This window comes from Protomyctophum bolini (assembly GCF_963924005.1).
Source record: "Protomyctophum bolini genome assembly, chromosome: 5".
Taxonomy (NCBI): domain Eukaryota; kingdom Metazoa; phylum Chordata; class Actinopteri; order Myctophiformes; family Myctophidae; genus Protomyctophum; species Protomyctophum bolini.
The window spans coordinates 26,469,998-26,483,300 of NC_137866.1; the positions used below are offsets into that span (position 1 = coordinate 26,469,998).

General features: G+C 43.6%; 1 protein-coding gene across 1 annotated transcript in view; it reads left to right on the plus strand.

Annotated features, from left to right (window-relative positions):
* The window catches only part of LOC308315029 (voltage-dependent L-type calcium channel subunit alpha-1D-like), a gene marked incomplete at its 3' end in the record, with an annotated part of 94,894 nt that extends 84,617 nt beyond the window's left edge, over positions 1–10,277 (plus strand). Inside the window, exons 38-45 of the mRNA XM_080762853.1 lie at positions 351–467; positions 2,177–2,655; positions 3,282–3,419; positions 4,865–5,022; positions 5,739–5,848; positions 6,925–7,059; positions 7,775–7,960; positions 9,942–10,277. Of these exons, the coding sequence (XP_080618979.1) occupies positions 351–467; positions 2,177–2,655; positions 3,282–3,419; positions 4,865–5,022; positions 5,739–5,848; positions 6,925–7,059; positions 7,775–7,960; positions 9,942–10,277 (1,659 nt within the window). The remainder of the gene's footprint in view (positions 1–350; positions 468–2,176; positions 2,656–3,281; positions 3,420–4,864; positions 5,023–5,738; positions 5,849–6,924; positions 7,060–7,774; positions 7,961–9,941) is intronic.
* Between the last annotated feature and the right edge of the window lie 3,026 nt (positions 10,278–13,303).

Genomic DNA, 13,303 nt, shown 5'->3' on the forward strand with positions numbered 1-13,303 from the left:
GAGACAAGAGCAATATCCACCGCTTAGATTATCCTAGGCTATACTACAACTCCTGATTAAGCCTCAAGGTCGACTGGTGGACAAAGGACCTCTTTAGTCTGACCTTATTGTATGCTGGTACACCATATCTCCTTCCTGAAGGTAGTAACCTATATTCTCCATACAACACATGCTTAGTATTGGGCTCGGTGGCTTCAACATTGGACAGCAGCCGCTCTGGGGGCAGTACTTCTCTTTGCACCTGTCTGTATAGAGCGTCGCAGTCCCTCCCCCTTTCAGATTCTGAAAGGGGGAGGGACTGCGACGACGCTCTATAGGTGTGTGGCTCTCAGCTTCTGTCTTCATTGCAGGCTGGCCTCCGCACGCTCCACGACATCGGCCCAGAGATCCGTCGAGTCATATCATGTGACCTGCAGGAGGCGGGGCTAGTGGACATCAGTGGACACGACGAGGAGGACGTATACAAGGTAACAGTTCTTCGTGTTGCTTGCATTACATTTTGTTGTTAATAATGGGGTTTTCTTTTCTATTCTTTTTTTTTTTTTTTAACATCTGTTTATTATGATTTTTGGCATATAAGCATTTCAGTAATGATTTAACCATAAAATTACAGATCGGACAAAAAATAGCAAAAAACGTACAAACAAGAGACTTACAATAAAAGGAGACAAAACATAACTCAAAGAAAAAGACAAAAACAACAAAATTATAACTGACAAGGCTGATGACTACACGGCACTCCGAGGACAGAAACAACATCACTATAAATTCTAAAAAACATTTCTGATATGAAAAAGAAGACATATGCATACATGTGTACCCTCATAGAGAATACAAACATACATACAGTATACACATATCAAATATTAATTAGATGACATTACAGGGCAGAACAACATTGAATTGAATTACACCACTTCAGTCCAATGTAACAAGCATCTCAATAATGGGCGACCAGGTTTTTAGATAAAGGTGTTCTTTTTTCGACAAGGTGAATCTAATTTTCTCCATATGCAGCACTCCTCCCAGCTCCCTTAGCCACATGTCAACTGTCGGAGGTTTATCCGATTTCCAGGCTTGTAATATTAATTTCCTGGCTAACAGTGTTGCGAGCGAGATGGCCTGTGCCTCGTATTTGTTTTGTACTTGATCTGGTTCCACCACACCGAAGAGTGCAACTAGAGGTGCCGGGGGGAAGTCTCTTTTATAAGCTTTAGCCAAGAAATCAAAAATTTAATTCCAGAAACGTTGCAATTTATGACATTGAAGGAACTGATGAGACAAAGTCCCTTGTTCCGTTGAACACTTTCCACACATGGGAGAAGAATCTTTAAAGATTTTGTTTAATTTAGTTGGGGAATAGTGCAGCCTATGAACAATCTTAAATTGAATCAGAGAGTGCCTAACATTGATAGAGCTATGGTGAATGTTGGTGATACAATCCTCCCATACTACATCTGAAATCTCTATGCCTAATTCTCTTTGCCAATTGTCCTTAAACAAGCTTGAGGATGGGTTAACCACGGTCAGTAAGGTGTCATAGAATTGAGAGACTGCACCTTTTTCAAAGGGCTCAATGTTGAAGAAACTATCCAAGACTGGATGACTGGGTTGTTGTTCATATTGTGGGACATGCGTTCTAAGAAAATGTCTCAATTGCAAGTAACGGAGAAAATGTGATGATGGGAGCCGGAAGGATTTTCTTTTCTATTCTACTTTACTATTGAAATTGTATGGTGAGTTACTCATCTCTATAAGGACCATACCGCCATCAGCACACACAGCTATTGAACATAAACATATTCTGTTAATGGCTGTATCTTCAAAATATTTATTTTTCAGGGGCACTAGCCCCTCCTATTCACAGGTTTAATGTTTGTCTTGTCTAGACATTAAAAACGCCATTGACAATGGACAGAGTTTGTTTCGTCTCCAACACAAATAAGGGACCACGATTCTTATAAACTGCTATTTTGTGATGTTAAATTGATGTCATATGTCATATGTGATGTTGGTCACGGGTGTGATTTTTTTAAAACACTTTTACTTCAATTTGTGCAAATTGACACCTCAAAAGTTATGAGTTTACGCTGGGATTTTGGCATACATCATTGTCCACGGTTTCCTGTGTTTAGAACTAGTTATACTCAGTATACTCTCTTGTGTTGTATACCAGCCTCGACAGGGCAACGGTGGTCTGTTTGGTAACCATGTCCACTACGTCAACGGAGACCAGCGAGGCCCCAGCCACCTGACCAATGTCACCCAGCGGCCACTGCAGGTCCTGCCCCCTTCCTTCTTCGCCTCCCTCAAGCCCCCCCTCACCGCCATGGGAGCCGTTGACGGTGAAAAGGGAAGGGAGAGGAGCAGCTCACCGATCCAGTATAACCACCATTATCACCCCCCTAACCTGCATAATTACCTCCCCCACGCTAACTTCACCGTCCACCAGTCCCCGCTGTCCTCGAATGCCAACCTCAACAACGCCAACGTGCCCCCGGTTCTCTCCATGACCAAGGCCAGGAAGCGGAAGTACTTGTTAAGGCGGGACCGGACACATTCAACCGCCAACGGGGTGCCGCCGCCCTCCTCCGGCTCAGCCAATCCCGGCAAGGGAGAGAATTATGACAGGGCTTGTCAGTCACATTCAGCAAGGTCAGTTGATGGAAACAGCAAGTTTGAAACTTTTAATAAATAACAACTTTTTGTTGTTGAACAAAAATGCCTTTACATACATCCTCCTGCTATGTTTTAAGTATTATGTATTCAGTAAAAAAACAAACCAGATATTAAACGTGACATTAAGCTTCCTAAAAATTTACGCACATGTGTTTTGGAATGAATTTAAATTGATGTATAAACTCATATTAATTAACATTTTCTCTTTTCTCCTCTTCCCTTCCTGGTCCTACATCCCAAATAAACCTACCTATCTGAATGGTTTGTCACTGTTCTGCTCGGAGCAGGACTCAGTACTACGAGGCCTATATTAGGTACAGTATTGAATTACTGAATTATCTTGAACCTAAAAGATTGTTCCTTGGGTATTGTGTCTTTGATGCCAGAACTTTACTACTCTATACATTGCCTGATACAAGTATTGTTGGTGATGGTGATAGGTGTGTAGGATAATCACTTGAGGGGTGTGTACTTTCATTACAGTACAGAATCCCAGTTCAGTTATCAAAGAAAGAAAGAAATAAATAAATACTGACTGATAACCAAGACGATGGAATCTCTTTGCGTTATTCGCGACTGAAAATATACCTTTATAATTCCAGGTCAGAAACAGGAGGTGGTCTCGTCCCCACCATTTGTCGAGAGGAGCCTGGGGGCGAGGACATTGATGACGGGCGGGGAGGGGCCTACTACAGTGGGGAGGAGTTTCAGGAGGAGGACATCATGCTCACCAGGGAAAGGTATTGACCAAAACATACCTTTTTATAGCCCTACGGTACACTATGGCAGTGGTTCCCAAACTGTGGACCCCCCATAAGAGAAGATCTTTACGGCTCTAGGGCGCGAAGACTCCCAACACACTGAATCCCGCGGATAAAGTAGGCTGTGTACATATAACTACAGACAACTACAGAGATTAGTCTACCGCATACAGTATGTACAATTATATAGCCTACATTTAACAAACAATCTTGATTGACATTTGTAAATAGGTCAATCCAAAAACTTCTATGAGGATAAAACCAGGAAAACGTGACGACTGTATGGAAAAAGGGACAGAACTGGGAGGCGGAGGCACGAGGGGTGCACTGCCCGGGACAGTGTGCGTTGGGAGTCTTCGCCTCTAGGGCCCCCAGTTTGACCTGAGTTAGGCTACAGCCCCCTTATTTAATTTCTATCTCTGGGACCCCAATACATAATGTAAAACCAATCTTAATTTAACTCTCTGATTTACAGACCAATAAGGGTCCATTTTGCTTCCTAACTATCATTTAGCTGGGGACCCCCTGGAACTCCCTCAAGGACCCCTGGGGTCCATGGACCACACTTTGGGAACCACTGCGCTATGGAAGTCTGTATCTGTATCTAACCATAAGACAAATACTCAATTTATACAAAATCAATAAAGTTAATGTATTATTACTGCTGAATGCCATAATACATAGAATAACATGAAAACATGACAGTTTGGTTGCAGTTCAGTTGACGGTAGGGTTTAAGGGATAGTTCACAATTTTTGAACTTAAGTTGTATGAAATACTTTTAATATATAAATACTATTAATATAGTGGTTGCGACTGTATTAATTGATTGCCCGATTCCTGTGGTGGGAGTTCTGCTCTGGTTTTGATGAATATTAAGTAGTTCCGGTCATTTTGTGGGGGCCACTGGGGCCAAGCATTAAAAGTAAATCAATCCACAAAACTAACGTCGTTTGTATTGTTGACATATTTCTAAAATATTAGCGCAACTTTCGTTCAACTTTGACCCCTCTGTCACATGGAACTATTTTTTGGGCGTAGTGATATGGACAAAAAAAACATCAATCTGTTTGATATGGGGTCAAAAACTAACAAAAGTTGCTCTATATGGTAGAAATAGGTCAAAATATACAAGTGACAGTTTTGTGTCTCCACAAAATGACCGGAACTACTTAATATTTCACCAAAACCAGAGCAGAACTAAAAAAATAATCTGAACTATCCCTTCAATGTGGTAAAGATACATTTTAATTAAATTGTGATATTATGAAAGATATCAGACATTTCCCAAAAGGAAAAGCATGTATTAAATTCAGTCTGAACTGAAGCAGCGTCAAAACGTAACCCCACCGGCGATCAAAATTAATAGAAGGGCGAATATGAAACGCAGTATAGAACCCTGGCCTTACTGTGTTGTTTTGCAGGTTGCCAAAAAAGTTCTGCCATGACCCCGAAGAAGGAGAATTTGACCTTGAAACCGTCAGGGGTCACCACCAGCCTGACTTTTATTATGACAATGACCAACGGCCTATCCACCGGGACGAAAGGCAGTCACCTACGAGACTTGTACCCTCGCCCCAAGGTTAGCGTTTGTTGCTATTGGTTTAGTCATGAATTCTGTCAACCTTTAATTGTCTATTTAATTCAATTGTGAAATTTGTTACACTATCACGCAACTCAACTGCAACTACATCCTAAGTGTTAATGTAACTCCGAGAGAGTGTACAAATGGAACCAAATTCCATATTCCATTTGGTACACATCATCAGCATCCAGTGCTTAACGCGCCGGCCTGGGCAGCCAGAGACCCTGCTGGTTTTCAGATTCAGATTCCTTTATTTGCCATTGTGTAAAACACATAGGAATTTGTTTTGACATTTGCGTGTGTGCATTCCATATTCCTTTTTTCACATATAACAAAATAAGTACGAACAACTTAGTCCACCACCATCTCCACTGTCTTTAGAGCATTTAGCTCTGAATTGTTGTTACTGCGCCAACTCCGCAGCCGCTCGATGGTTGTCTCAGCTTTGATTCCAGGGCAGAAAAGTGTCGCAACACGCAAGACCCTTATAAGGCTTAACCCCAAATTGCTCCCGAGGTGCTTCCCCCATAGTGCCCACTGCTCCTGTTACTCAGGATGGGATACATGCAGATACCTAATTTCACTGGTTCGTCTGGTATGCAAATATACAGTGACAAATACCACAAAGCAGTATGGACTATATTATTATTATTGACATAATAGTATATATATTATATAGCGACTGCAAGTCCTGTTCCTGTGTGTTCTCTCAGCCTCTAGACCTGCCTTCAATTTTGATTGTCTTGGGAGAAAAAGCAGTCAGGATGAGGTTCCCCCTTCTTCCTCCTGCACAGCCGTACCCCTGCACCTTATGCAGCAACAGGTAATTGTACTAGCCCTGCACCTTATGCAGCAACAGGTAATTGTACTAGCCCTGCACCTTATGCAGCAACAGGTAATTGTACTACCCCTGCATCTTATGCAGCAACAGGTAATTGTACTAGCCCTGCACCTTATGCAGCAACAGGTAATTGTACTACCCATGCACTTTACGCAGCAACAGGTAATTGTACTAGCCCTGCACCTTATGCAGCAACAGGTAATTGTACTACCCATGCACTTTACGCAGCAACAGGTAATTGTACTAGCCCTGCACCTTATGCAGCAACAGGTAATTGTACTACCCATGCACTTTACGCAGCAACAGGTAATTGTACTAGCCCTGCACCTTATGCAGCAACAGGTAATTGTACTACCCATGCACCTTACGCAGCAACAGGTAATTGTACTAGCCCTGCACCTTGTGCAGCAACAGGTAATTGTACTAGCCCTGCACCTTATGCAGTAACAGGTAATTGTACTAGCCCTGCACCTTATGCAGCAACAGGTAATTGTACTACCCATGCACTTTACGCAGCAACAGGTAATTGTACTAGCCCTGCACCTTATGCAGCAACAGGTAATTGTACTAGCCCTGCACCTTATGCAGCAACAGGTAATTGTACTACCCATGCACCTTACGCAGCAACAGGTAATTGTACTAGCCCTGCACCTTATGCAGCAACAGGTAATTGTACTAGCCCTGCACCTTATGCAGCAACAGGTAATTGTACTAGCCCTGCACCTTATGCAGCAACAGGTAATTGTACTAGCCCTGCACCTTATGCAGCAACAGGTAATTGTACTAGCCCTGCACCTTATGCAGCAACAGGTAATTGTACTAGCCCTGCACCTTATGCAGCAACAGGTAATTGTACTACCCCTGCATCTTATGCAGCAACAGGTAATTGTACTAGCCCTGCACCTTATGCAGCAACAGGTAATTGTACTAGCCCTGCACCTTATGCAGCAACAGGTAATTGTACTAGCCCTGCACCTGAGTAAAATTGAAGATTGCTAATATTTTCATTTCATGGATTCTCTCTTATGACCCACCATGACGTTTGTACTCCATTCTAGGTAATGGCGGTGGCAGGTTTGGATGGCAGTAGGATTCATCATCTGTCACCGACACGGTCGCCTTGCACCTGGGCCACACCCCCTGCCTCTCCCATTGGCCGCGACTGCTCACCTAACTACACACCACTCATACAGGTGTGTGTGTGTGTGTGTGTGTGTGTGTGTGTGTGTGTGTGTGTGTGTGTGTGTGTGTGTGTGTGTGTGTGTGTGTGTGTGTGTGTGTGTGTGTGTGTGTGTGTGTGTGTGTGTGTGTGTGTGTGTGATGTACACTTTACACTATACGGCTCAGGGGTCAGCAAATTATTTTGGGGGATCCCCAGATTATTAAAAACAAAAAAATAAATTGGCAACTGAATGGCTGGAAAATGGAAATGAAGAGTTTAAACTCATAGTACATAGTACATACATAGTAAACTCATAGTACATATCGGTAGTACATGCATAAGCTTTTCTTAATGATTGTATCTGGTTTCAGTATTTATGTATGCTGTATTTTCTCTATTATTATTAAGGTTATTGTAGCGGTCAATTTGTATCTAGTGACAGCACTAGACCCGTGGTCATGGTGGTATGGTATAAAAACTTAGATTGGAGAGATTCATTGATTGATGTACTGTATAGATTGATGTGAAAATCAAGCCTCTGGAATGTTTTCAATCAGTCTGGATATCTGGGACATATTTGGCCAAACTTTTGCTCTGTTCAGTCCTTGATGCCTGGCGCTCAGCATTTTAGTATTCAGAGGGCATGACAGTACTGTATAGACCTACTACGTCTAAGTTTTCTATATTGTTATACATGTATGTTTGTATTTAACCATGTTATGACATTGTTTTCTGCTTGTGTGCAGGTGGACTGGCGTGGTCCTGGCAGTATCAACAGCATCCCCGGCATGGTGAGGAAGAGTTCATGGTATACAGACGCCCAGGATGTCCCGCCCAGCCGCTGTCACTCTCCGTCACACCTACAGTTACCTACTGAGAGACGGACACACTTCCTGCAGAAGAGAGGAAGTGCCAACAGTCTGGTTGAAGCTGTGAGTACAGACCTTAAGCTAAATTGCAATACCCAAAATCTCGGCCACTCGCTCACTCCCACTCGGTCACTCGGGGTCATTCCAGCGTGACCCGGAAATGGTTAACGTTCCGATTGTTAAAGTGCTCCATCGAGGAGGAGAGTGGAGTCGAGTGGAGGAGCCGAGTGGGCTCTCCGAGACCGCATAGACTAGAGCGAGTGTACATCAGGTGCAGGCTCGGTGGGGTATTTTGTCTCCTCGCAGCGGACTTCCGCATCACGTGTACATGTTTTTTTCCTTCTCCAGTGACATTAGTCCGCCTCCTCCACATGTGGCACAGAAAACACTGCTTGAAACATGCACATGTTACCAATACATACACATTGGCCTCGGTTACATGCACAAAATGATGAATTGTCTATTCTGTAGACTGTACGGCTCTGTTCGGAGTTCCAGTGATCCAGCTGTGTGACTGTGACACTGTATTGTTCCACCACTTTTGCTTTGGCAATGTAAACGTATGTTTTCCCATGCCAATAAAGCCCTTTGAATTTAATTGAATTGATACACGTCATTAGTGATCGCGGAATTTGCCGTCGCTTTGAAATGACAGCTTAGTACATTCCGATTCTAGAGGAAAATTCGACCACCACTCTGTCCTCGCATCGAATCCTCTCCTCCTCGCTGGGGGCGGAGCCGAGGAGCGAGTGGAGGACGCGAGGAGAGTGAGCGAGTGTGAAAGTTGTGGTATTGGAATTTAGCTTTATAGTATATATTATACTAGACGGCACCCGGAGGAAACCCTGAGGCGAAATGGACATAGTGGCCGAATTTGGTATTGCAGCGCTGGGCCAAACACATGCTGGTCCGTTGACTATCATTGTGCATGTTCATGATGACACGTGAACGCTGTTTCATACCTGAACGCGTGCAATGATAGTCAACGGCCAGCGCGCTCATGTGTTTGGCCCAATCAATCCCAGAATGCACTCTGTTCCTACCCGGAAGGAGGAGTGAAATCGCCTCATGCGCTTTAGAGCAACTTAATGCAAGTGGATGGGATGAGAAATCCGGTGCCGTCTCTATTAATATATACTCTAAGTTACAGACCAGGGGGGCAGTCAGACAGATATTTTGTGAAGCCACTGAGGAAATCGGGATTTCCTGAAAGTTCATATAATGGCCTGTTGTGGCGCTGTCATTGGACCCAGAAAAACCCATAGCCCCATAGAAGTCCATGTATTTGGGCCCAACTTCACCTAGACTGTATTACCTTAATAAACATGGTCATGAATACTTTCTGCTTCCAGTCACTAGTTTAAAGTCTCATTTCTAATGTCATAATATTCTTTTTGGAAAATTATGGTCCCATTTATTAAAAGAATTACCATAAAGTCGCGTATGTTCTGAGGGGCGTGGCTACCGTTACAGTCTATGATCGGGATTCCCCTCCCACTCGAGTCAAAATAAAAACCAACGGAGAAGAAGGGGGGAAGTCCCGCCTCGTTGTCTGGGCCAGCCAATGGCCAGCTGGGCCAAAACGGATCTAGAAAGATGGCGACTTACAATACAAGGACTGACAGGCTTCATTTCACGTTCATGTTAGACCTCGGAGAACGCTTTGTCCATATTTTTTACAGTCTATGGTACAGACAAACAATCATACACACAAGGTCTACAATGTAGAGTAATGCGTGTATGTTTTTGCACTTGTGCTGTTAACCCATCATGTAGTCTCTACATGATGATTTTAGCCTTAATGTCTGACTGTGCCTTGTGCTGTTTACATTTTATTTCATTTTTATATATAAAACATGTTATATGTTTTGGGCTTTTTGCCTTTATTGATAGATTAACAGTAGTTTGACAGGAAAGGGGGAGAGATATGGGGGGGGGAAGACACGCAGCACAAGTCGCCGTGATCAGGACTCGAACCCATGACACGCTGTCAGGCTGGCAAGATTTTACCTTTCATTTATCTCCTCCTTTTTTGCATTGACAGGTGCTCATCTCAGAGGGCCTGGGCATGTATGCCCGTGACCCAAAGTTCGTCACGGTGACCAAGCATGAGATTGCCGACGCCTGTGCGATGACCATCGACGAGATGGAGAGTGCCGCCAGCAACCTACTGAATGGCACCATGGGTAGTGGTAACGATGGGGGGGTGGCGGGTGGACCTGCCGGGGCTGCTGGGACCAGTAGTTCAGACACGCTCTACTCAAGCACAGGGCTCAGGGACTGTAGTATACGAGACTACAGCGACGAAGAGCCAGACATTTTGGTCAAATGCCGGGAGGAGGACCTGACAGATGAGATGATATGTGTCACAATGCTATAGCGGCAGCTTGCAATGGGATCATTTATTTTTTCGTTCTTTTTAAAATTTTATCCCACGATTTTGCAACCCATTTTTTTTACACCCGGGAGCCAATTGCCTAAACTGTAATCCTATGGGCGCTACTCTCCCTCTGCCAACCTGAGGAGAGTCCCAAACTAAGCTCATGCTTCCTTCGATGCATGAGGAGTGAGCCGCACCTGACAGGGGGGAGTTTCCCGACACGTGGAAGGAACACGTTATTCCAAACAGTTCCTTTCCCCTCCATCAGGCTGACCAGGGGAGGAGGCAGCATAGAGACCAGGATTACTGCATGTTTTTTGTGAGGGTATCTACCCTAGGGGACACGGGGAGAACATGCAAACTCCACACAGAAAGGCCCTTTCGCCAACCATACCTAGTGTATTGGTGTTGATGACTCAGAGGAGAGAACACGCCCCCCAGCGACCCCGGCAGGAATCAAACCCGGGACCTTCTAGCTGTCAATGGGATCATTTAGGTTTTTAAATGTAATTTATGGAACCTTTATTTTTTACTGGTTTACTGGTCTGTTTTTACATTTCATCCTGCTACTATATGGACAACTGACAGTAAATATAGTAGATATTTTTATGAACTCTTTAAAATCACAGGGAGGTGATGGCAGAGAGAGTGGGGATGAAACACGCTTTTCGGAAAACCGACGGAAAAACGCTGCTAAAAATGTAATGAGTTAACTGGACAGCGATGGATAAGAGAACAAAAAGTGCCTTGCTTTCTTTCTTTCCATGTGTTTTAGTTGGAAGGATTGCAACATTACAAGAGAAGAGAAGAATTATTGTTGGAAGGGTGGGCTGATATAAAATGATGAGTGGAAAGTACGGTAGATGAATGGAAGAAGGGATGGAATGGTGAATGGTGATGAATAATAATGAATTGCATTTTTATAGTGCTTTTCCAAGTGCTCAAAGTGCTTTACAATGGTTCATTCATTCATACATTGGGAGGTGAAGCAGTGAACAGTCGACGCCAGCGTCCTCACTTCCCACATTCACACACCAATGGTGGCAAGCTCACACCAACCAACTCATTGGAGGCAATGTAGGGTTCAGTGTCTTGCCCAAGGACACTTCGACATGTGGACTGGAGGAGCCGGGATTCGAACCGCCGACCCAGGGATCATTGGACGACCTGCTCTACCTCCTGAGCCACAGCCACTGGTGATGGTGATTGGTGATGGTGAATGGTGATGGTGATAGGGATGGTGATGGTGATGGTGATGGTGATGGTGAATGGTGATGGTGATGGTGATGGTGAATGGTGATGGTGATGGTGATGGTGATTGGTGAATGGTGATGGTGATGGTGATGGTGATTGGTGAATGGTGATGGTGAATGGTGAATGGTGATGGTGATGGTGATGGTGATGGTGAATGGTGAATGGTGATGGTGATAGTGAATGGTGATAGTGAATGGTGATGGTGATGGTGATGGTGATGGTGATGGTGATGGTGAATGGTGGAAGGTGGAAGGTGTCTGCAGAGGAAGTCGCTCAATCTACCTGACTTCCTCTTAGTGGCAGTACTTAAAATGTGTTTTATATTTTTACTCTTCAATGGTGAATTGTTAGTCAAACAGCCCACATGTTTGACTGGTAGACTGTAACAAAACACATTTTATGTGTTTCTCCCACATATGATTTTAGACCCAACAAACTTTTTCAGATAATGAAAACATTTTATATCCCTTCAGGTCAAACCCTACGTTCTCCCCATGAATAATTTGTTTCATTATGGAAATGCCAATTAAGCATTTTTTTCCCCTGTGAATCAGTTTGACAATACAGGTAGTTTAGCTTCAGGGGCCAGTCCACCTCATTTCCACTGACACAGGGCTATAGGGCTGATGTCTGATCTTGAACCAGTTTGTGAATTTCCACCTAATAACTACTTGTTCTAGGCTGTAAACATTGTCTCTATACTAGCCCCACAAAAGCACTGGGCTCAAAGCCAGGAGGCTCTGACAGCAAGGCTGTTTTGTTTCTTCTTGGAACAATACGGGACGCCTGTGAGCCGCCAACCTATATCAGTAGAAATAAACAATCAGGGATTAAGGGGTTGTTTCTGTCACATCTTGACTTGAAATGGAAATTACATATCGGACACACATACAGACACACACACACACACACACACACACACACACACACACACACACCCCCCGAATAAACATGCATGGGCGGACATTAGAAGGGGATATAGTTTCCCATGTACCCAAATTACTTTTTATTTTAGGAGCCTAATGTTTTATGATTTATTCTTGTTGCCTCACTGGTCAGTAGAAAACAACAGCAGTGACAACTGACAACACAGACATGTGGGGTGAATCAATTGGCATAATCACTGACTACATTAGGGAGAAAAAAGGGGTTTAAAAAGCCAAAAAAGAAATGGGAAGCCGTTTCCCCTACGAGACTACAAATACAGGTACAGAATAATTGGTATGCAAATGTTGATACGGCATGTGTAGTATGTCACAGGTCTGTATTCTTATTGTCAGGTGAAAACCCTGTATATCCCAAAAAAAATTAAATGTAATTTCTTGATTTTGTACTTAAATAAATAATAAATAAATAAAATAAAATGGGTTTTGGCAAAATTCCAAGATTGACCATCTGTGCATGCTGCCCGTTTTCAGGACTCTGTAATCACCTGCAGGCTCATGACACCCCGCATTCCATGACGCCCGGAAAGTTTGGTAAAGTTATAGCCTAGAACTGCTACAGTATGTCTATATAGACATGTGAATTTGGATATAAATGATTGAGTTTATGTATTGTCATTCTCTTTGGTTACTTGAAGTGCTCCTTCAAGTAAGACCAAATCAAAGGATGATGTTTAGCTCCATATTCTGACACGCGTGAATTCCATTTGTCTGCATCTCAGAGGACAGTCAAGACGGGCAGTGTCAGTAGACCAATCACAGGCAGGCGGGGCGTTACCATGCCTCAGCCATGCCTATGCTCGGACACAAACGGAATTCACACTTCTG